Below are 24,959 nucleotides of genomic sequence, written 5' to 3'. Positions count from 1 at the left end.
GGAAGGAGACACTGGGACTGATGGAGGGGGTCAATGCCCAGTAGCAGGACCTTGTTTAATGAGCATACATCTGAACTGACCAAATCACCCCTAAAATTGTTTACAATGGAGAAGGAAAAGTACACCACTGTTACTATATCAGTGATAGTTCTACCCTATTGAGTGAGTGCTTCCTTAAATGTTCTATATATGTTTATTATTTTAAATAAGGCCGTTTATCCATGCACAGATATTTATGATCAAGTGCTATACGATTGGTGGCACATGTCTATGTAAAAATGAGTACAATATTAAGTCAGGTGTTTTCCAATGAATCCTGCTCACGTGCCACAGAGCATCCATGTTTTTTGGGAGGATTTGACAGAATGTACGTTTGCCCACTGTATGACACATAAAAAAATTACTGCCATCCCCCCTTGCTTCCCCACTCCAGTCCAGGAGAGGGCGCACTAGATAAATGTCTTGGTTGTGAGCTTCCATTGAGTGTTGATGTTTCTGCCAAATGGCACCCCAGGCTCTGCTTTTCTGGGTGGATTTAGGGCCGGGGTGACTCAGAAACTTCAGTCTGTGGACCCAGTGTGTGTTGTGTGGGGACCATGCAACGCAGCAGCTGGGTGCGCCTGAACAAAGCTATGCAGGTGTCCTCTCCCTATCTCAATGGAGGCAGTTGTTGGCAAGGATGAACCCAAAGAATGATTTTGTTTTTGGAGAAAAAAAAAATCGATATATTTATACAGATATAACTTTTGAATGAAAAAAAAAAAAAAGTTAATTTCCTAAACTGATGTACATGTGTCTTGTTACTGTTCTTTTGTTTATCCAAGTATAAATGTTTACAAGGAGTAGAATCTCTGTGTACAGGTGTCTGGTGGAGAAAGGAGATTCCAAATTTCCAATCCAGGTGTCCATGGAGGTTTAATTCAGGATCAGCCCGTGCGGGTTGAATTTGGTTCAAGCGTGTGACGGCAAACTTGCTACGGTGAAATCACCATAGTAAAAAAATGGCTTGAGAACAACCCATTTGAAACAGGGTTTTAAAAAATACATCATGCATCCACAGCTAGGGGTAATTCAGATAATGTAGTGCTGAAATGCATTACAGTGCATATTGATTACAGTGAAATCACGCGGTCAGATTTTTCTTTATCTACCCTAGAAGTTGGTTGGACTTGAGTCAGACATGGTGCTTCTGACCTCATCTAGTAACTCTTTTTGGCTTTTGCAATAGCCATTCTATGAAGAGTACAGCACTGTTTCCACAACACAGATCCCAGTGCTGCACACCAGTGGTACATTCAGCTGGTTCCAGGCCACAAGCGTTGGTCTGAGGTGATGCAGTCAAGCACTGCAGCTTTCACAGGTAACTTCACTCCAGAGCGATTCAAGTGTGGCACAAGCTTCAAGGTGCTTTCCCACATGATGTCAGTGACTTCCTGTAAAAGTAGACTAACGCATCTGAACTGGATAGTACAGGTTACCTGTGAGAGGAGGGTGCTGTGCACACTTTTCTTTCACGTCTGCGTGATCCACGCTGCCAACCAATCCCACGGGACTGGACAGGGATCAAACCACTGTTCCCATGGCAACATTACCCACCTCAGCGTCACAGTCTTTCACAGTGTGTCTGAGTAGCTACTACAAAAATGTCCATTTTTATTTCTATACATGCAGCCGTCTTTCATGTACGTCGATGACTTTGTACCCTGTTTTTTTGTCTTAATTTAAAAGCTATTTTGAAACTTTCTTCTCTCAAGTTTGTTGTTATCTTACATACTTACCTATCTTTAGTGTGTTGCTATTTATTCCCGCACTGTCGTTTGTCTCCAGAAATGCATTTCCTTTGGCGCCACAGTTCATTTTAAACTTTTTTTCCGTTAAACTCGTAACGTGTCTGCATGTGCAGGTGTCCATGTGTGTGTTTTTTGTTCATTATTTGTGCTGTGCCGGCACATTTTTTGTAAAAAAATTGAAATGGATTGGAACAGAGATATTAAGGTTGCATTCACTGCGTGACTGACAGCCGTGGGAGCCTATGACTGGGGGGTCCAGGTGTGGCTGTGACGTGCTTCCAGCAAACCCCCGGCCACCGCTACCGTGTCCCCTTTTCCCCAAACGACACAAGGCGACAGGAAGCTTCCATACATCAATGGGAATAGCTACACTGTACGGTTTTGCTGGATTCTGTGATGTTAAATCGTAATTGTTTTCTGGCCCGTTTAATGTAAGAATGGAGTCTGAAACCACAGTAATGTTTAAAAAAGAAAAAATTCCATTTGGGCTTATTCGAGTTCAGCAAACAGTAAAAATTTGAAAACTAAAATAATGAACGCAAAACAAATTTTCAAAATGAAACGTTGCTAGCAGATCACTGGATGAGAGAAATATAAATTATGATTTCAGTATACGTGTATGTTTGAGTGTATGTATTAAGCACATACACATATTATAAATATGCATACACCACTTACGAGTCATTGTATAAATAAATATGTCATTTCAGGCTAGTTTTCTATGATGAAGAGATACTTTGATAAACAAGTACATACTATTTGTATATTAAAAAGGAAATGAGGTTAAAAAAAAATATATATATAAGTGTAATGTACGGTTTATATGGATAATTACTATTTTTCAGTAATGGAAAGATGATCAAAGCATTGTAAATATAACAGATTTTTTATATAGAGAAATTTTCAAGCGAAGAAAAACGTCCAATGAATGTTTCTGTGGAGGCCACTGTGACAAAATAAAAATTGGAGAGAAAAAATGAAAAGGTTAAGTTCAGTGTTGTTTTGATTCCTCTGTATGCAGTGAATAAGCCCTATGGGAAAATTACATTTAAAAAATACATCAGAGAAAATGAACCAAGGCCTCATAGCTGTATTCAAGGATAACCAGCCAATCAATCATATCACTGGCAGGCAATTCAGGACAGAACAGCAACTATTTTAACTGCAGTTTTACAATTTCATTAGTGAGTTCACGGACTGAGAGTCAAAAAAATTATAATGAAATACCATGCTTTTTCCTAAGATATAAAATACACATTTACCTTGAATGCTTCAGTGCCTTTTCTTAATACAGAACTCCAAGCCTGTGCAGTACTCAGTCCCATTCAGTCATACACAAATGCAAGCTATACAAAATCTGAACAATTATATCGTAAGACTTCTTGATAAATTTTTTTATATTATATTTTATGTGTATCTGACTTCGCTATGGCTCTGATAATGCAACATAAAAAAAATGTAAACAACATAAATATTCAAGAAATCCTATGGAACCAGTAATGCTAGCAATGCACTGCTCTGGTTTCCATTTCCTTGGGTTTAGGAATCGTTTGTTTTCAGGTTTCACTGCTGCTGAGCTGATCAACTCAAATGAGTCTGTTATGGACAATGTTGCGATAACCCACCAGCAGAGAAACAGGAACATAGCGTTAAGTACGCAGATCGAGCCAGGATCCTCCCCAACCCGCAACCAACAAACAACCTGAGAAAAGACACTGAATACAGCAGGTCTGTGTCAAACGTTAATTCTTTTAAAATGTTTATTATCGATTTAATTCATAAAGGGAAATAAAGAATAATACATCTTAGTTCTCCAGTGTACAGCAAACCACAGCTGAAAAAGAACGGTTCAACCAATACACACACAAACACACAAGCATGTACATAACAGCTGCCTACGTATGTACATGCATGTTTATATATGTGTGCGTCAAATATGTATGTATATACCTATATATTAAATATACACACATACACAAATATATTTATATATACATACACATATTAATAGAAATTTAAATGAGCGTTTCAGCTCCTGATGTGAGCCAGGTTGGTGCGAGACGCTGCAGTATGTGCATGCACACGGTGCTCCGAGCCAGCTGGTGTTTGCTCCGCCCCCAGTCCTGCCCTAACCCCGCCCAGTCTCCCTGTCTTCGCAGTGACTGACAGGCACGGTGCATCGGCAGCAACGATTCCCGGTGAGGGTGGCAGCATCCCTCCCCCCAGCTCAGGTCTGTGGGAAACAGGCCTCTCCAACCAGAGGGCAAGGGACATGACCTCGTGTGGAGAGCAGGCAAGCGAGGCGAGGGAGTGGTCTGATACAATGGGGGGTCTAAGGGATCCTGGGAAAAAAAAAAAAAAAAAAGAAAAAAGGGACCCCAGGAGCTTCGGGTCACCATGGAAACCGTCCGCCGTCTCCGTTTCCGCTGTCAGTTGGGTTTGGCACGGCCTTCCTGGCGTTAGCACCGTCCGCGCCTCCAGCCAATGAGCATGCGAGCCTGGGTACCGAGCTCACGGCTGGACTCCGGCAGGGACTGAACGCCAGGATGTACGCAGGGGAAGCGTGAGAGAGGGCCAGAGTACATCAGCACGACCGCCCGGTCAGGCACCGTGTTACCGGGGGCCGGTCCCCGTTCCACAGAATGACAGAACGGTGGTATTTCTCTCACGGTGGTATTATCATTAGTAAAAAATAAAACATAAAAAAAAATCTGACGAAAAGGCTCATAGTAAGACTGAAGAGAATGGCAAATGTACTGTCAGGTCCAAGTTAGCGGCTGGCTGCTCTTTGCCTTTACTTAAAAACACAGGCCGGGTGCTGAAAAACCTAATAGTGCCGTGGTGTCTTTTTGCTGGAGGTAGAGGGGGAGTCGAAGAGGCTTGGCAAAATAGAGAAGAGAAATAATAAAATAAAATAAAAAAACAAGATGCAGGTCACAGGTTTTTTCTAACAGATCAAATGACAAATTTTCAAATTTAAAACATTGCTCTGGTCATTTTTCCCGATAAATTCTTTTTTTCTTTTTCTTTTTTAAAGTTCATGATTCGTTGGCATTGAACTAAAACAATAGAAACTGCAGGCAAGTTTGAAAATGGAAAAAAGACGGAAATCCCCCTCCTAAAAGAGAAAAAATCCCACCCCAGTAATTCTAACATCCCCTTTACCGAAAAAAACAAAAAAAAAAACAAACAAAAAAACAAATTAAAAACAAAACAACTCTTCTCCTTTCCAGGTGCAGTTTCACTTGATTCCTAAAAGTCCCGTGTGATGCGGAAGGAGAAAATATATATACTGATGCAGAGAAATATTAATATTTCATATATAAATCTGAGCACTGCGGTGGCAGTGAGCTTCCTGCTCCTTCTCAACCCAGAAGGACCCCGTTAAATACCGTCACATAACCGCTCAATTCCAAATAAAACTCCCTCTAATAAAATCTGTACATTTTTTTTTTTTTTTTTAAGTCCTTAGGATTCATTTTGTCCAAAAGGGACCTTTTATTTATATCTTTTTATTTGACATAATTTCATTAATAAATCTTCATCTTCTCTTAAATTAGTTTGCTGGAGTCTTATTCCCCGTGTGGTTTCGTTTGTTGTAGATGCTTTTTGTTTGTGTATGTGGCGGTGTTTTGTTTTGTTTTTAAATCTTCACTCGACAGTTTCGTTAGCAGCATTTTTTCTTCCGTTTAGTGCCCTTGGAAAGCTTGACCACGTCGTTCTGTTGCTGCTGCTGCTGCTTGGCCATGACCTCTTTCTTAGCTCTCAGCACCAGTTCTGTGATGCAGTTAAACATCTACAGGAAAATTACCACACAGAAAAAAGCCACGTTAGTCCTGCATCACCCTCGTGTGAGCACAACCCATAATGCACTTGAGTTCCCACAGCAGCACGGTTACGGTTGAGCGTTTAACTAATGGTCCTAAACCACGGTTCTCATATCCACAGTCATGATACTCAGTAGTCTGCCTAACATGGCGGTTTCCCTTCCTGTAAACGCAAGAAACTACCAGTATCTACAGTACTGTTCATACTCTATAAGGACACACTACACTGCACATATGCTGCTATGATGACACCGTAGGTCATTTTTAACAAATTCTTTTTTTAAAAACAGCTGGCTCCACCCACCTCCTCCACGTTCAGATTTTCTTTCGCACTGGTCTCAAAGAGGCTGATCCCCATCTGCTCGGCGAACTTCTGCGCGTCGTTGGTCTCCACCACTTTCGAGCTGGGGTCGTCGTTTTTGTTCCCCACTGAGAAACCGGAGGAAAACAGTTCCAATTAACACCTTGCGAATCCACAGACACCGCGCCGCAGCTGCAACGCTGAAGGGTGGGAGGGGCTGAGCTCACCTAATATTCGACAGACGTCGTCACAGTTCTGATTGATCTCGTGGAGCCACCGTTTAACGTTGACGAATGATTCGGCGCTGGTCACGTCATAAACCACGATTACGCCGTGGGTTCCCCTGTAGTACCTGCGGAGGGAAGCAGAGCACACATGACTCCTCCCCATCCATCTTGTTCATGCAGTCATTAACTTCAGGAGATTAAAAAAAGGACCCGGTTGATTTTCCGTTGTCTGTCCACTAGGGGGAGCTCTCGGTATAGATTTGACTGGTCTGCCCAGACTAAAAGAAGGTTAGACTTGTTAACGTTCCACATTCCACCTAAAGGCAACTATATGCAATCAACAGTTTGTCGATGGAATGCCAGAGAACATAAAAATGGATTTTGTCTAAATAATAGAGGTTCTTAGCTTTTTCCAGAGGGTCTGATCATATTTTTTATACATTATATTTTTAACGGGCCAAGCATCTTCTGAAATCTGACCTGTATTTACTAAACAATTTATGCATAAGATATGTCATACATATAAAAAACAAAAAACAGGTTCATTGCTAAAATATGAATATCTATTATTTAGTATTCAGTACTGAAGGGTAGCAGTGCAGCATAATGTTTAGGGAACTGGTCTTGCAACTCCAAGTCTTAGGTTTGCTTTTATTTCCAAGGTGGGGCGCTACCTTAGCAAGGTACTTGACCTGAATTGCTTCAGTAAAAATATACAGCTGTATAAAATGGATAGTATGTAAAACTGTGAGCTCTGTATGTTGCTGTGGATAAGAGCACATGCTAGGTGCTATGTGCAGTGAGGATGTAACTAGACCAGGTTACTCAAGGCTGTGGTGGACTGTATTTGAACTCCTGGCTGCCAGTTGATTGTCCTGATCTGGACTTTCACAACTTCTTTTTTTTTTTTTGAAGATTGAGGAACATTAGGTAGATAATAAATGAATACTACTGGATCTCAGACAAGGAAGGAAGAAACCCTAAAACGGCAAACCCGACAGATGAGACAGCAAGATAACAAGCAATGTTGAATAGGACAGAACGCATCACTTCACATAACCTGTAAAATAACATTGACTAATATGGATAAAAACATGTGAACTCTTCAGTATAATATATACACATATACACATACACCTGAATACACATATAATGGTGAAGCTCTTCCCACACTGGGAGCAGGCATGTGGGTGCTCGTCTGTGAGAGATTGTTAGTCTCTTACAGACAGCTTCCTCAGCCTTTGTGAAGTAGCCTACCACATCACACACGGTCGGGAGCACACATGACTTTACAGGATGTGCGTGTGTGCGGTCTCTCAGTTCAAACAGACATGCAAAATGAGTTGCAAAGCACTTTCGCTATCGAACGCAAAGACTCGACAAATACACCCAGTGTTGACGGGTGTTTTTTTTAACGAAAATTACATGCGCTTGAGCTGAACCGATCTTCAGAAAGCTGAACAACATTACGGTTTTTTTTTTACTTTTTTCAGTAAGAAATCTTCTTGCCCAAATTAAATTTATAATGGTTATAAGTTTACCTGTGGCATGATCGATGACACGATTCAAGTTACCCAAGTAGTCTCCTAACTTTATACTGACATTAGCTAAGTTAATGGAGTCAATAAATACTGAGACAAATGTTCATTAAATGATGTGAAAAAAAGTGAATTGAAATGCACGAGTATGACCGGTTAACTCTGCCTTATTTAGCCTCATCCTTAAAAGGTGATGTCTGTATCTTTAACCACAGCACTAGTAAATCATTTACCTAATCACATTGTTGACGCACTTTCATTGTGTATTGGTCAAAACTCTGTGGTCAAGAGTCCATTGTATTCAACTCCAATTCCATGATTGGTCAGCGGCTTCAGTGACCAGCCAACCCGCTGCGTAACCTTTCCCCCCCACACAACTCTACTTTTATGCCAGTTCAGTAGCACCAAATGGAGATTTGAACATAGTGAAAAAGCCCTGAATTTTAAAACCCTTAAAAATAAGGTCTTTGAATTTTATTTCAGATGATTAACAATAAATGTGCAAATCTTCAAATGGATATTATACCACAAATTATAAATTACACACATAGGCAAGATGACCACAAGCTGTGAAAAGCAAATTAAAGTGTCTAAATGCAGAATCAGTTCATTCGCATTCATCTCTTTCAATAATTACTGTTCAGACGCAGCAAACTGAAACCGGCCACAAGCGACACATGTTTTATAAAGAAAGGAGAAGTCTGTGCCTGTATACGTAGTGTTTCAAGAGCAAAAGTGCTGATCTAGGATCAACACTGCTTTCAAGCGTATAATCTATAAGGTTTAGATACGGACAGAAAGCTGATACTAAATCATCAGTCCTAATCGAAGATTCATAACGCACAATAGGCTCTGATCTACAAATGACAGACCACGTAACTAAAAAGGTAGATTTAAAAAAAAAACTTTATTTAATGCATTGCCCAGTTTATCAACCTGTCTCACAACAATAAATTCCCAACAATCCCAGTGCTCTTCTAGGGAAATTCAATCACGCGAGGACACTGTAACTCTAAGAATGTTAATGCAGCGTCACGCAGCGGGGTCACATGACAGGGTCCGATCAGAGAGGAAGTTCCTCGGCTGCTGCAGGAAACGGGAGAAGAGGGGGAAAGGAAACCGGGTGGGAGGGGGCGGGGATAAGGACAGAAGCAGGGGCGAGACTGGAAGACAGGGGCACAAATGCAAAGAGAGGGACTGTGAAGGGAGAGAGAGAGAGAGAGAGAGAGGGGGGGAGGAATACGGAGAAGATCCAAACAGTTTAACAAGGAGGATCTGACAGAACATGAAATTCAGGAGGGAACAGAAAGACGTATTCTGTCCTCAACAGGACAAGAGTGAAAAAGAATTAATATGGGAGGATGTAATCAAACAAAATCACATCTGCACAGACACACACAGACACACACACACACACACACAGAGACACACACACACACACACACACACACACACACACACAGACACAGACACACACACACACACAGACACAGACACACAGACACACGCACACGCACACAGACACACAGACACACACACAGACACACACACACACACACAGCGTAGCGGGAGTGAGGACAGCCCGGGACGTGTCTGAGCAGGCCTGAGAATGAGAGGGATGTGTGCGGACTCTTCCGCAGCCTGGCACAAAGAGCCCTTTGACGGGCCCCCTCCGAGCGCTCGGCCTCCCGTCCCAACAGGGCCCTCAGAGCCGGCGCTGCCCCGGCCTGTCACAGCGCCACCGCTGCCCCGGCCTGTCACAGCGCCACCGCTGCCCCGGCCTGTCACAGCGCCACCGCTGCCCCGGCCTGTCACAGCGCCACCGCTGCCCCGGCCTGTCACAGCGCCACCGCTGCCCCGGCCTGTCACAGCGCCACCGCTGCCCCGGCCTGTCACAGCGCCACCGCTGCCCCGGCCTGTCACAGCGCCACCGCTGCCCCGGCCTGTCACAGCGCCACCGCTGCCCCGGCCTGTCACAGCGCCACCGCTGCCCCGGCCTGTCACAGCGCCACCGCTGCCCCGGCCTGTCACAGCGCCACCGCTGCCCCGGCCTGTCACAGCGCCACCGCTGCCCCGGCCTGTCACAGCGCCACCGCTGCCCCGGCCTGTCACAGCGCCACCGCTGCCCCGGCCTGTCACAGCGCCACCGCTAACCAGAGGACGGCCTCGAACCCGCGCCCCAACGCTCGGCCCCGTACGCCCCCTCTCCCCCCCCCAGCCTCACAGCCTGGCGTAGGGGGGCCCTCGCCGTCGCTTCCCCTAAGGAGGGAGGGGTCCATTTCCCCCCTTCGCCCCCTCAGAGGAATCTGGGCTGCTCTCCATGATTAAGAAGAGCCGATACAGGAAGCTGCAAACACACAGCTGATACTCCCCACGCTACGCTACGCTACGCTGCGGCTAGGATCTGATCTGCGTCCGTCAGAAGGCCCCCTGGAGCGCCGCTCGTCGCTAACTGGCCTCTCCTAACTGCCGAACTCGGGGAGGGGAGGGGTTTGAGCCCAGCTCCCTCAGATGAGTCTCACCGCCGCTCCTCCAAGGCTGAAAGCCACTCCTAATGAGGCACCGCGCCACACTGCTGCTACGCGCAATTAGCCCTCAGCAGCGGCCACGGCCCACACCGCCACACGTCACCCCCTCTTTCTAAGGATTTTTTCTGCACGTTTACCAACTGATTCACCTCGTGTCTGCGGGACAGAGCCCTCTAATTCAGTCAAAGCTGAAACTTTAGAGAGGCGGTGGCCGGGGGGGGGGTGGGGGAGAGAGAGAGAAAGAAGCGCTCCATATCCTGCGAGTGCAGAGAACACCAGAACAATCGCATGAGCCCGCCCACGACCTGCAGAAACCACACCGCAAACAACGCAGCAGGCTGCAGACACAGGGGTGGCTGATATGAAAGACAGCACAGCCAGCTAATCAGAGGCCTCAGACAGCTAACGGCACCACAGCATCTACAGTCCGTCCGGCAGTTTTATTTCTCTCACTGCAGGCCATTTTCCTGATTTTACTTCACTACTTTTTTTTTCCCCCCAAAGAACAACTGTTTGGAGCTGCTGGGTGGTGCATCCTGTTAAAGCACCATTACAGTGGCTGAATGACCTGTTCTTGTCAATATGCTATATTACGTTATGTTACGTTATATCATGCTATGTTAGCGCGTGGATGGGAGCCGTGGTCCGCTATCAAATCCAGACCGTGCCACCCATGCAGGGTTGATCGACCCGCGCGTCACCCAGGGAAAAGGGGGTCCCAGGGAAAAGGGGGTCCCAGGGGCTAGGAGGCCACCGCTTCAGCTCGTACCAGCTACCACTCCTGGCCGGCCAGGGTTCCCGTAAGCCCACCTGCTAGGTGGCACATGAAGCCCCTTCCTCTGGCTCCTGTCTTAGCGAGCCTGACCTGCCAGCTGAGGTGTACTGAGGTGGGGCCTGGCACTGTGTGCTTTCCAGGAGAGCAAGAGCTGACCTGCACCCACTCCAATTTATCTGGAATTTAATAACTAAATATTTATTGTATGAACTGTCAACCCTCCCCTGCGGCCAGGGGTTCAATAGTGCACCGACTGTAACGCTCTCCACTTTCCTCCCGTCTGAATAAAATGGAAAAAAAAGCATAAGAATGCCGGCTCTCTTCAAAAAAAAATAAAAATTAAAAAAAAATTAAAAAAAACCAACGGTTTAGTCATTTTTTGCATATTAATTAAAATTCCTAGGAACAAATGACAAAGCAGGGAGCTGAGACACTGACAGCCTTCATGGGTCTGGCCAGGCTCTCCGTGGACATTCATGGCATAGCCGGCGGTCTCCAGGGCCGGATGTCTGAATGATATAACAGCCCGTGTGATGGCGGAGTGACTCAACCCGTCACCCGATTCCAGATTCCCTCTCGGCGGTGACGCATCGCGCTATGGCGGCTTAGCACTCAACCCGGTTGCTTGGCAGCGAGAGATGACTTTCATGCAAAGGGGGGAGGGGGGCTGGGGCACACGAGGAACATACAGGCAGCCAAGATCCAAGAACCAAGAACCATCCACTGGACTGGGCCGTCTCTGGACTGGGGTCTGACAGGAGGACAAAAAAAATTGCGGACCTCAGGAAGAGCAGTTGTTGCCGTGGCGACAACTAACCGGGATCCAAATAAGCAATAAACAATAAATAATCCATGAAGCTTCGAAGGCTGGCGTGTCCACATCGCCTCCACAGCACCGCTTGGAAGACTAGATCTGGCACGGTGGTTAGCTTGCCTTGCAAGAAGGAGTTCCCATTTTCGGCGTTGCTGGTGTGCGTGTGCGCAGGGCTTCCCGCACACTGACGTTATTTGGGCGGCCCGCCCAAACAAATTTACCTCCACCCTAAAAGACTTTACTTTTTTTTTGTAACACCGTGATGTAATGATGTAGGTATTCCGGACACATGGAAGTTGTAAAGTTGTTTTGTCCTTAATTATTATTATTAATAATAATAATAATCATCATCATCATCATAATATAATAATAATTTGTTCTCCATAATTATTGGTCCAATTCACATTAATCAAATTGTTCTAGTGTCTCAGTGAGCCAATAAGCAAGCACGATCGTAAACCTCATTCATCTGGAGAAAAACTGCCACTGACTGGACATCAACTTCTGTAAAAAGCGGCTGCCTCCCCACGTTTCGTTCAGAACACTCTGAGTCTACCCTAGTCGTTTTATTTCTGGAACAACACACTATACTTTTGCATTCATCATTTTTTTCTTTGAAATGTCAAAGTGTCAAACAACCGACGGCTATTTTACTGTGCGAGCTGCCCCTCTAATGTTGAAAAGTCTGTGAATTATAAATGACTTTTCGCTTCTTCTTTTTTAAAAAGTCGCCGTTACATTTAGAACCGCGGGTTGTGGTTTCGTGTGCTTGTTTTAGTTTGAGTGAGCGTATTATTTTTATTGTTTGGTGATTTGGGATAAAATTAAAGCTACACTAAAGAATACAAGCAACACTAAGCTTCTTATTGAGGTTCTTGCGTCGTTGTCACAGCAACCAAACTCGCACGCCATGTTGCACACAATTCCCACCATCGGCATCCACCCCCCAAAAACACGTCGAGTCGGACACCGCAAATAAACTCTCAGCCTGTGGGAAACAGGTGCGCGTGTGCGTATGTGAGCGCGCCCGTGCGTGGATTATGGGAAAAGAGGCAGCGGCGCTGCGGTGGACTGCTGAAAACCAGAAAGCCCCGTGCCCTCAGACGGCGAGCGAGGAGGAAGTGCGAGCGAGCGGGCTAAACCAGCGAGAACTCCCCGCCACCGCCACCGCCGCCGCCGCGCGGCTCACGCTGCAGACGAGCGACAGCGCGCTCCGCCAGTCCTCTCAGCGTGGAGCAGACGGACCCCCCGCTTCTCCCTCAGGAATGAATACCAATCCGCCGCTGCCTCACAGCGCCCGAGACGCAAGCTCTAGACTGAGAGCCACAGAAAGGAATTCAGAGCGGTCTCGGGAGAGAGGTGGAAGTAAAACGTTTCCATGGTTATAAAGTCTAAAGTAAGTGTGTGCAAACATTTTTTTTTAATTCAGTACCGAACACCAGAATGTCTGCAGACAGACCCTAACTGGCTACAGGACATAGGAACATAGGAAGCTTCACGCCCAGCGTGACTACATCAGACCAGAAGCGGAATTCTGCAGCCTCCTGCTAAAATTTGCGGAGCCTCATATGCATATCAATGCCGAGAGAGAGCCTGAAATGTGAAACGGGTTTATTAATGAACCAGGCTGTTCCTTAATCACAACAAAAAAACCTAACTCGGTGACTCACAACTAGCAAACAGACTTTACATGTGAAAAGAAGGCAGTGACGGTGTACCGATGCTCTGCATTACACACAAGGCCAAGACAATCACTGAAGACATTTTACACAAACATCAGCCCAGGAGATCGACATAAGATAAACTATGATGAGTCATGTTGAGAGCTAGAGGGCAAGGAGAGAGAGGGCGAGAGGGTGAGAGAGAGAGAGAGAGAGAGAGCGTGTGCCTGCGTGACAGAGACCTATTTAAAATCCCCTGAGGTGGAAAAACCCTCTCCATTCCTGCCACTTTAACTATATTTACTGGCTGCCAGAGACCCTAAAATATCGACAACAGCGCTGAAAAACCACACAAACCACACACTCTTCCACAGAACCAGCGCTGCTTCTGAACCCGAACGCTGAAGCAGCAGCTTTCCTCAGTGACCTGTAGCAAAAGCAGCCGGGCCTCAGAGTCCGGGTCGCCCCCGGCGCCCGACGCGGCGCCCCCTGCTGGTACTCACGTCGACGTGATGGTGCGGAAGCGCTCCTGTCCCGCCGTGTCCCAGATCTGCAGCTTCACCTTCTCGCCGTTGATCTCCACCGTCCGGATCTTGAAGTCCACCCCGATGGTGGTGATGTAGCTACCTGCACGCGCGCACACACACACACGCAGGCTTCAGCACCGGTCAGGCCCGAGGGTCCCGCACTGTCTGTGATCCTGACACTCCTGCCACCGAACTTATCTCAGCACTCCAAGCTAAAGTCAACCATCCCCAATAACCGGGATCAAAGGAAAGCTTCTGAGACCAGCGCCGGCGCAGAAATGTAAGTGTTACGCCGGGCACCCACCGCACGCGTAGCGTAAGCGGCGCGTAAGTGGCACGGCGAAGCGGTACGGCCGCGTTCGCAGCTGGTGGAGAGGACGTCGCCCGCTGCCGTTGTAATAACAGTACTTCAGCTACGCTTCAGTTACGCGCGTCGTGCGCTCGCGGCCGCTACGCGTGCGGTGGGTGTCCGGCTTTAGGCTACGTGTGTCTCATAACTGTACTGAAGACGGGCTTGGGGAAAAAGTCAAACTCCAGTCCGACCTGAAGAACCGTCAACAGCTAGCGATCACAAACACAAAGCTTTTCACAGCTTTACACAAAAGGGGTGCTTGTCTTATTGCGCACACTGCCATGCTAATTAGCCCCAGGGCAAGTATATGCTAAGTTTGGCTAAATGCAAGCCCAGCCTGCTGCTTCACCGAGCCTGCCTGAGAGCAGGAAGCAGGTAGCATGTGACCAGCAGCAAGGTGACCTGCGGTACTGGGTGTGGGGCGGGGCGGGAGCGAGGCCCGACAGAAAGCCAAAGTCCTTTGTTGTGCGAGTTCTGGTTTAGGGCCGGGCTATTGTGAACACAGCGCCTGAGAGCCAATCTCCATCCCCGCCTCTCTCTCTGTTCTGTCTGCCCGCCGTCAGGGAAGGAGAAGTGAGAAACAGGACTCCTACCTGAAAACGTGTTGTCTGCGAATCGTAGTAGGAGACTGCTCTTTCCCACCCCTAGGGGAAAAGGAGAAAAAGGGCAGAGTCAGACACACAGATGAGCGAGCACGCACTCACACACACACACAACACACACACACACGCACTCACACACACACGCATACACACAACACACACATACACAACACACGCACACAACACACACACACGCACACACACAACACACGCACACAACACACACACAACACACACACACACGCACTCACACACACACGCATACACACAACACACACATACACAACACACACAACACACGCACACAACACACACACACACGCACTCACACACACACATACACACAACACACACACACGCACTCACACACACACACAACACACACACACACACGCACTCACACACACACAACACGCATACACACACACACACACGCACACAACACACACACAAGGCATGTCATGCATCAACAAGATTCAAACAAGTTTGCAGGCATTAACAACCGACAGAAACAATTTACAAGTCGTGTCCACCACAGACCGACTGTCATTAATATACTGCATTCCAGGATTGTCACATTGCCCACAAATCGTGGAAAGAAATTTAAAGGTCATTATCACGCACAGCTGGAAACCGTCCTGGACATCACGTGCACGTCTGTATCGAGAAGTGTGCTAGCGGTCAAAGCCACACTACTGAACCGGACAGAACGCAGGTTTTATATTTACCATATTTACCATGTTCCAAACCACAGAAACCTGAACGTATTCCACCAAGCGCACATTCGTAAGCGACTTGAAAGCAACTGGTGAAATGTTTTTGTTCTATTCATAGCATGAAAGTCACACCAATTAGTCATGGTTTTCATGGTCAAAACTGGTCACATTAAGGCCTGCTCGCCAAGCACTTTCCTCACAAGATTCTCAGGCAACGCAGGGAAAAAAGGCTTATGCAACTCAAAACGCTGTCATATTTAAAAAAATAATGGCCTTATTATCTTTTCCCCTAAGGAGTACAGCACGCATCGAGCAGGAAGGGATGAATACCAGCGACCCGTGAGAAGCAGTAAATACACTGGAGGGATTTGTCAGCGCTCAAAGTTTACACCTTTTTAATGACTCATTTTTCCGGCTTTCAGGCTAGCTGTAGCGATGCTAATCAGAGCCAAATGCATATTTTATAGGTGTTGAAATGATGCGTTATCATACGAGTATCTCACATTACACTTCAATCCACATGAATTCTGGCAGTCCAGGACATGAAATGCAGATTCCCAGAAGAAATGTCTCTAAATGAGAGAACTCTAGAGACAGAAGCAGGTGGCTGGTCCTTATTAAGGGAGAAACACAAGTAAATTTGGGAGCTTCTTGGCTATAAATAGCAGTACGAAATGAGTATTGCACCTTATCGAACCTGTGTTTTGTAGCTGTCCAATGACCATGATGTGCACTTTTGTACGTCGCTTTGGATAAAAGCGTCTACTAAATAAATGTAATGTAATGCAATGGAGCTTTGAGCTTCCAGTTGGTTCCATCAGACCCCCTTACATGATCAGCATAGGGGAGAGTCACGTGTAACTACTGATGACTGACAATGAAAATATTCCACTAAAGTGTAGCCTATCAGCTAGGTAGGTTGTTCCTTTGTTCTCTTCTTGTTATAAACATGGATGTGAGCAAGCGGCAGGCATTTCGACGTTCTGGACAAATTGACCGGGAGGGTTTCTGTAATCGAAAATGTCCCTTCCTTGGAGTATATCTCCAAGGGGTTGTGGAGACCTGATCCAACCTCGTGTTATTCAAGCACCATTCGCTGCAGCAGCACTTCAACCCATAAAACACGCCGACTGGAACAACAGAGCGGTCCTCAGAGGGCGGCCAATGTTCTCTTTCCTTTTCCTTATACAGAGGCGAGACTGAGGGCACTTCCATATCTGGTGAGGAGCTGGGCCAAATCACCCTCCTCAATGTGCCATCCAGGATTAGAGCCCACAGCCTCCTGGTTTAGAGGCTGTGCCGGCAGCCGCCAGGCAACAGCTGGATCCAAAACACAGCGCACAGCGCGCCCCCCTGCCCCGCCCCGTAGCAAGTCTCACGACATCGTTTTCGCCGGCGTTTAAAAACGCGCTCCGGCGTAGCGAGGCGTTCGATTGGGCCGAGCTCTGCTCCCCTACACGCATCGGCGGGATCCCGAGAGGACTGGACGGGAGCGGGAACGCGGGGCCCTGGCGGGGAGCCAGACGGCGGGCCCGTTACCAGGGTAATGGCGTAATGCAATCTCCGCGGCCCGCAGTCGATTGGCCCGGAATTAATAGACGATCCGAAAACAAATCCCCTCTTCATCGCTCCTCTGCGGCCCTGCTGACCCAGGGGATGCGCGCGTCCTCACAAATACAGGAGGTCCAGACACACACACACACACGCACACGCACACGCACACGCACACGCACACGCACACGCACACGCAGACACACACACACACACACAGACACACACACACACACACACACACACAGACACAGACACACACACAGACACAGACACACACACAGACAGACACACACACAGACACACACACACACACACACACACAGACACAGACACAGACACAGACACAGACACACACACACACACACACACAGACACGCGCACACGCGCACACGCACACACAATAATCCAGCAGCGCACATGTTCTCGGCACTAGCATTGTGGGGAAGGACACCCCCAGTTTGCACCAAAGCGTGAGCAAAATGGGCCATGACCGTGTGCATAGAAACAGGCAAAAGACGAGTCGTAGCTAAAGTAAGGATAGAAGCTAGTCAAAACACATTTTAGCCTTAAGAAAACTCCTAACTTGTCAGGTATTTAAGATTCCCAGTGAGCTCTCCTAACAGATTAGGAGCAGAATGCAGATGGATAATTTTCAAAGTATGATAGCAGGAAAGATGACAAGCCCGTACAATTTCAAAGATGTTTTGGAATGACATGATGACGCAAAGATACTAAAGATTTCTGGATGTGTGAAAGTACATTACAGATATTTACGTAAAAAGTTTGCATTTGGGAATTCGTATTTACTTTCAATTGGATTCAGTATAAAAAAATAAAGTATTTAAGTTTGCTTTATTACACATGGATTATATAGCACTGATTAAAATTCACTGCATCTCTGCCTCCTCTCTTCGGTCTGCTGCTGGCAGCGACCTCCAATTGTATTTGAGAGGGATGTGGTACACTCCGCTCTCCTCTGGGACACGTAGTGCTCCAGGGACAGAGCACTGGTCCCATGCGATGCCTCCCACCTCGCAAATGTCTGTATCCTGACTTGGATACGGCAGACCAGACCTGCAATTTCAAGTTTTTCCACCACCCACAACAGTGAGATCGGCGTGTCTGTTGGATGATTGTGTGTCTGTGACTAAAAAGGTTTGGGATGAGAGCTACGCTTCCGTGAGTGACATAGGCCTACATGCACGCAATACAATTACTTGCTACCAGATACTGTCTGCAGTTGAAACAATACTTCTGTCCTTTTGGGTCAGCGTTTACATTGTTGAATGAGATGTGATAAAAAAGAGCATGCTGGCCATGTACTCTTTTTGAAAAGACGGGAGATACACCACAAGGAATAAATCAGACGTTTTTCTCACCCCTATTTCAGTGCTTTCAATCCCCAATGGGGAGTTCAAGCCCAGTATTTCCTAATTTTCTGCTGTCCTGTAAAGTGTCGTTGTGACAGTGTCCATAAAAAGCCCTATGCAAATAAAATTGAAGGGAATGTTTCATGGCAAGGGTGATCATTTGGCCAACCGCAATCAGGCGTGTGACAAGTAGCTTGATAAAAGAAATATAAAAGCGTCATTCACACCTTTGAGCAAGGCAAGAGCTCAATGTTACCCAGATGAAAAAACATTAAAAATAGGGGTGCTCACTCTTATCTAAGAAGGGCTGTTGTTTATGCATGTTTTTGATATTTCTGAGACCATGTGGAACAGAGCAGCTACACTGAGACAGAGAGGAGTAGAGCAGCTACACTGAGACAGTGAGGGGCAGAGCAGCTACACTGAGACAGAGAGGGGCAGAGCAGCTACACTGAGACAGAGAGGGACAGAGCAGCTACACTGAGACAGAGAGGGACAGAGCAGCTACACTGAGACAGTGAGGGACAGAGCAGCTACACTGAGACAGAGAGGGGCAGAGCAGCTACACTGAGACAGTGAGGGACAGAGCAGCTACACTGAGACAGAGAGGGACAGAGCAGCTACACTGAGACAGTGAGGGACAGAGCAGCTACACTGAGACAGTGAGGGACAGAGCAGCTACACTGAGACAGAGAGGGGTAGAGCAGCTACACTGAGACAGAGAGGGACAGAGCAGCTACACTGAGACAGTGAGGGACAGAGCAGCTACACTGAGACAGTGAGGGACAGAGCAGCTACACTGAGACAGTGAGGGACAGAGCAGCTACACTGAGACAGTGAGGGACAGAGCAGCTACACTGAGACAGTGAGGGACAGAGCAGCTACACTGAGACAGAGAGGGGCAGAGCAGCTACACTGAGACAGTGAGGGACAGAGCAGCTACACTGAGACAGAGAGGAGTAGAGCAGCTACACTGAGACAGTGAGGGACAGAGCAGCTACACTGAGACAGAGAGGGGCAGAGCAGCTACACTGAGACAGTGAGGGACAGAGCAGCTACACTGAGACAGAGAGGAGTAGAGCAGCTACACTGAGACAGTGAGGGACAGAGCAGCTACACTGAGACAGAGAGGAGTAGAGCAGCTACACTGAGACAGAGAGGAGTAGAGCAGCTACACTGAGACAGAGAGGGGCAGAGCAGCTACACTGAGACAGAGAGGGACAGAGCAGCTACACTGAGACAGAGAGGGACAGAGCAGCTACACTGAGACAGTGAGGGGCACAGATTAAGACTAATTTCTCTGTTCCCAGGATACAGGGGCAGTCTGTCCCCCTCCCATCTTGATTCTGTCAATACAGCCTCTCTCTCATACAGCCATAAACACAAGTGCACAAACAAACACACACACAGTCAGTAGCAGTCAGGTGGGTGGAATATCATTTTCTAATAAACACGGTGTGAAAAGGTCTGAGTGCAAAAAGAGAAAAGGAGTGGGAGAGGGAAGACGAGAAATATGAAGAGGATAGGAGAGGCATCAGCATTTCTCAGACCAAGGCACTGGGGCATCAATCCAAGGCCTGTCACTTCTTAAGCCCCCTGTCGTCATAGTAACAGTGCGCGATCCTTCCCACATATACAGCGAAGAAAAGAGACATGGACGATTTTGCTCTCGTCGGTTCCGCACACTGATACCGCAGCGTGTCTTTAACACCGTGACTTATCCACTTTGCCCGCTGCAGAACAGAAACAGTGGGAGGAGAGAGACAAACTCCCACAAACCTGCAGCCACACGAGGAGGAGCGGCACTGCGTCAGTATCCACTCCGCCTCGGCTGTGATGCTGGGGGTGGGGTGGGGGCGGCCAGATCGCCCACGTCCCAATCAAAAAACACCAGAGCCAAGTCAGGGTAGAGCGACGCTGATTGGCCAACAGCAAGCTGCTTTTTCATTTGTTCTGGTGTTTGATGGCCCTAGCCTAGACAAGCACTAGCACCACCCCTTCACCTGAGGCCTACAAGAACAGGGACAGATGTGACCAGAATAAATAGGGAAAGTATGTTTGAAATCAGCAACCGCATAGACGCCTATCCAAATTCAGGCGTCTACTGACAAAAAAACATGGACTCTGTGATTGGCCTGGGGCGTTTTTAGCAGTGCCTAAAATTGCTACAATCTGCAAGCAGAGCACAAATGCTAACACGACTAGCAAAGGAAGCGCTCCTCATTAAGTGAACCCTCAAGCCTCGGTCAGCATGCAACAGGTGACCAGCTTCGCCCGCCCTAAAAGGAAGACGTGAATGAGCCGCGCCTGTGGCTGCCTTCTGACTTGCACTGGACCGCAGGGTAACTCAACGTGCGAGCAAGAATGGGGTAAAAAGGCCACGCCCACAGAAGGCGAGGGCTGACCACATCTGACAAACGGTGATAGTCATGGCTTGCATTTCTGCAGCTTCACACTGACTGGAGTTAAGGTGCTTTTCGCTGAAGAGCTGCTGAGAATTATATAGAAACCATCTCTTTGTTTTTTCCCCTTTTATCATTTAAAACAGAAGTGCATTGTGCTCTTCTTTCAGCTGAAAAGCAGAGGTGTTCACGTAATATTTTCAGCGACTACACTCACCGGCATAGTCAACAAAGTACCTCAGACTGCAGACAGCCACTTTTTTCCATGCAGGAAAGTAATGGAATTGCAAGGAAAAACTGGTGCCATGACAAATATAATTTGTGTATTTAATACAACTGGAGGTTTCCCTTAAATTGGCTGTTTCATATAATATTTCACTCCAAGAAAAGCCATCAACCAGTGAGATCCTTGGCACTGCCTGAATATGCACTGCAGAGGTAGTTGTGAAGCTAATGAGTTAAAGTGACTGGATGAGGAGGTGAAAGAGAATAATGTGTGTACCTTGCCTCCCCTGTGGGAATAGCTGGATCCCTATCTTGCAGGGGTCACTGTTTTCAGTCCTAACCCTTACTCTCAATGACAGCTTTTTTTGTTTTAATAATTTTTCACCCCATCTAAGCAAGTAATTGCACGCTTAGCTGTGTAATGTGTGCTTTGCTCTCAACCTAAAGAGTGAACCGAGACCTAGCAAAACAACATTGTTATTAGGTAAACTGTGCCGTCCTAATGACATTTAAGATTTCGTTTTCGAGCCAGCAGAATAAGAACAGCCTGCTTCCAGAAGGCTAATTCTCAAATACGAGTCAAAAGAAACCTGAGTCCAGGATTCAGAGTCTGAAGCCTGAAAAATCAAACGCTTGACTGTTATAAAACCTACACTACTTCACTGCACTCCCTTTTGTTCAGAGTTCATGCACTGGACGGAAGCCTCCAACACATGAATTCAACTCATTAAACTTACCTTCCCCTGGTAAGCCCACAAATAGCTAAAATTACTATGCACCAGGAACAGTGCTTCGATGCCTTCAACACGCAGGAGCAAAATTATATTCCCACTCATGCAGTCTGACAGCACAAAACCAAAGTCTCCTGCTTGCATTATATTGGCCTTTGTTAGCTCGGTTTGGTTTTCCAAATCTAGCTCAAAGCCACCAAATCTCTCTGTGATACGTTCTCTGGGCTGCAATTTGCAAAGCTTTCTACAAAACCACCAGAATGAAGAAGCCAGCATGAAACTAAATGAACTGATTGACTGATTGGCTGATTGACTAGTAAAGGCAGCCTTTCCTTATCTACAGCTAGGACTAGCCTACCTTTGCAATTTTCCCTGGGGGAAAGAGAGAGAAACTCGGGCAGTGAGGGACAAGCTGAGAAGTGATAAACCACAAAAGTGGATCTTGAGAGAGAGAGAGAGAGGTACACATGAAACAGAGAGAACAGTGTGCCTAAACAGCAGGGATATGGGGAGTTGGTTAAATTGAATCTTTGACAGAAGCAAAGTCTTTCTCCTTGCTCCTACGTTAGGAGAGGAAATAACCAGAGCATACACTGTTCCTGGGTCAACTGCTTGTTTCTGGTCTTGTTGTTTCTCAGACACAAATTAAGTTTAGCCCTGGACTAAACTGAGTTTTGTATGGAGAATCTCCATTCACAATTGAATTTAATCTAGGACTAGGCTTAATCTGTGTCTGTGAAACTCTCTATGTTTCTGTGGGGAGGCTACCAAGTCCCTGATCCCAGATCAGGCAGATGATGGACAAAGGACACATCCAGAGCTGCATTCTTCCTCTAAAGCAGGGAATCATTATGGGCACCACAACACAAACACAACCACGCCTCGCATACAGCCAACACCCTGACACGCAGCACAGCCACCCGCACAAACCTGACTCAGCCGGCCATGCAGAAAAACACCAGGAGCCAGCAGCACCCCGGCCCCACGGCCAACAGGGCGGCCATTCTCCTGAGAGAAAGAGGCGAGCTGCCCCGTTTCACAAGTGAAACTCAACATGCGCTCTCACCGCTCACAGTGAGGTGATCATGCTGTCCAGGCCAGCAACACCACCACCATGTAAACTCCCCACAGTCAACACCCACAACCCAAGCCACTCTGATCAACAACAACGAAAAATGTAACTTATGGTTTATTAATGACTCCAAGGTCCTGCAAAGGGCGCCGGCAAAGTAACTGTTGGCCATGCACCTTCTTCTCAGAAATCCACGTGGACCTATCATTCGTTATTATTCAGTCCACGAGAAAACTGTTCGACTCCGTATTCTGATCTTCTGGCTCAACGAGATAGACCAATTCACTGCCTCAACACATGACATTGCACACTCAACAATTACACTAGAAAATGAGGTGTTCAGCTCAAGGATTCCGGTCATAGAGGAGGACGGCTCACTTATGCAAGAAGGCGGATGTTGTTATTCATCATATCTCTTAGGCTACACTCGTCAGTGCCATAAGCTCGTATGGGAGCGACTGATCTTGCAACTAATGCGATCTCGCCTGCACTCAGTCTATTAAAACTACACACCAGCTTGCACTACAACTATCCAAGCTGGTGCCACCTGCTAGGTGACCGAAGTTAACGTTGCTAACTAGCTCAAATTAGCTACCGATTCCTCGGCAGTACCGCGGCATACATTTGAATTTAACATTGAAAATAGGCCAGAATAAAAAATGGATCTGCTGAGACTGAACCCGGCGTTGAACAAACAACAATGTACTGAAGGATACCAATGGTCAATGTTATGTGGGATTTGTTAGTTTCCTAGCTAGGCTGCCTTGTGAGTTATATTAGCTATGTAGCCATCTAACGTAAACACTTAGCAATCTATTTAGCCTGCTAGCCATCACAATTAATTCAAACACGAAACTCTGCCCTATTGACATTGAGAAACAACACAAATCGTATAGCATGAAAACATAGCGAGATAACAATGAAGGTAATATTAAGTTAGCCAGCCTAATAACTAACATTAGACTACAACTAATCACCATTGTTCAATCCAGATTTAGTTAACCAAGCAGACTAACCGTGGTAGAGAGCGAGCTAGCCACATAACGTAGCGGGAAAGTAAACTGCAATCAAAATACCAATAAGTTAGTGAAAAACGTATCGCAACAGGATCACTTTACGTTCATATCGTGGTAATTACTTAGCCATTCAAACCTCTTATGTAGCCACGTTGAACAAACAGTGGCTGGCTAATAAGCTATATCCGGCCTGGTCAGTTGACATGCCCTACCCCATGTTATCAACCCTCCGCCCTGATCGAAAGCACACTGGACGCGTAAGGACAGCGCTAAGAGCAAGCTAACATTACTAGGTATCCACTGCCACTGGTTGTTACGGCAATATAGCGAACAAGCAGGTGGTTAAATTAGCTAGCTAGTTACGTTTGCTCAGAATATATTCGTGGCTCAGTGTTCCTCAAAACAAATCATGTCGAAGCACAAATTTTCCATTTGCTTTAAACTCCCGACCAGGCCCATTTCCCGTATCGCATCCCCGGCCTTGCCTTACCGCTGTCACCGATGATGAGCAGCTTAAAGAGGTAATCGTAGTCCCTAGCCATGCCGGTAGTTAGTGGGTTTCCCCCGCCTTTTACGCCGCTGCTCGTCCCCTCTCACTCTCCAGAACACTTGGTCCGGACAGTCAGTCCTCCCCCAGTGTGGGACAGACGTATTTCTCCGGGTGTCCAAGTGTTTTCCCCCCAAACCGGCGTCTTTTCGTAGGGGTTTCGCGGTGTCAGCAGTCCTCCCTCTCCGCAGCAAACAGCCGGAAACTCCGCTTCCTTCTGTGGAAGTATCTCTGCACCCAACCCTGCGAGACCCGTGTCCACTACGCAAGCGCAATACACGCAAGACGTATTTCACTAGCGCGATTAATGCACATCTCATCTAAATGAAAATTGTGCTGGACACATCGACGTAGAAAATCTGTAGAACAGTTCCACTATTTTTT

The 24,959-nt window shown here is 46.9% G+C and overlaps 1 protein-coding gene across 1 annotated transcript; it reads right to left on the bottom strand.

The window, feature by feature from the left end:
- Positions 1–4,455: 4,455 nt before the first annotated feature.
- Positions 4,456–24,951, bottom strand: rab35b (RAB35, member RAS oncogene family b). Its single transcript, XM_035380147.1, has 6 exons — positions 24,519–24,951; positions 14,934–14,984; positions 13,965–14,088; positions 6,146–6,270; positions 5,922–6,046; positions 4,456–5,586 (listed from the first exon to the last, which is right to left on the bottom strand). Exons 1-6 carry the CDS (start codon positions 24,568–24,570, stop codon positions 5,458–5,460), a joined length of 606 nt encoding a protein of 201 aa, XP_035236038.1. The 5' UTR covers positions 24,571–24,951; the 3' UTR covers positions 4,456–5,457.
- Positions 24,952–24,959: the final 8 nt, after the last annotated feature.

The sequence above is a fragment of the Anguilla anguilla genome, chromosome 10, assembly GCF_013347855.1.
Source record: "Anguilla anguilla isolate fAngAng1 chromosome 10, fAngAng1.pri, whole genome shotgun sequence".
In the NCBI taxonomy this organism is placed as follows: domain Eukaryota; kingdom Metazoa; phylum Chordata; class Actinopteri; order Anguilliformes; family Anguillidae; genus Anguilla; species Anguilla anguilla.
Note: the sequence above shows the minus strand (reverse complement) of the source record. Positions and strands in the feature narration are given on the sequence as shown.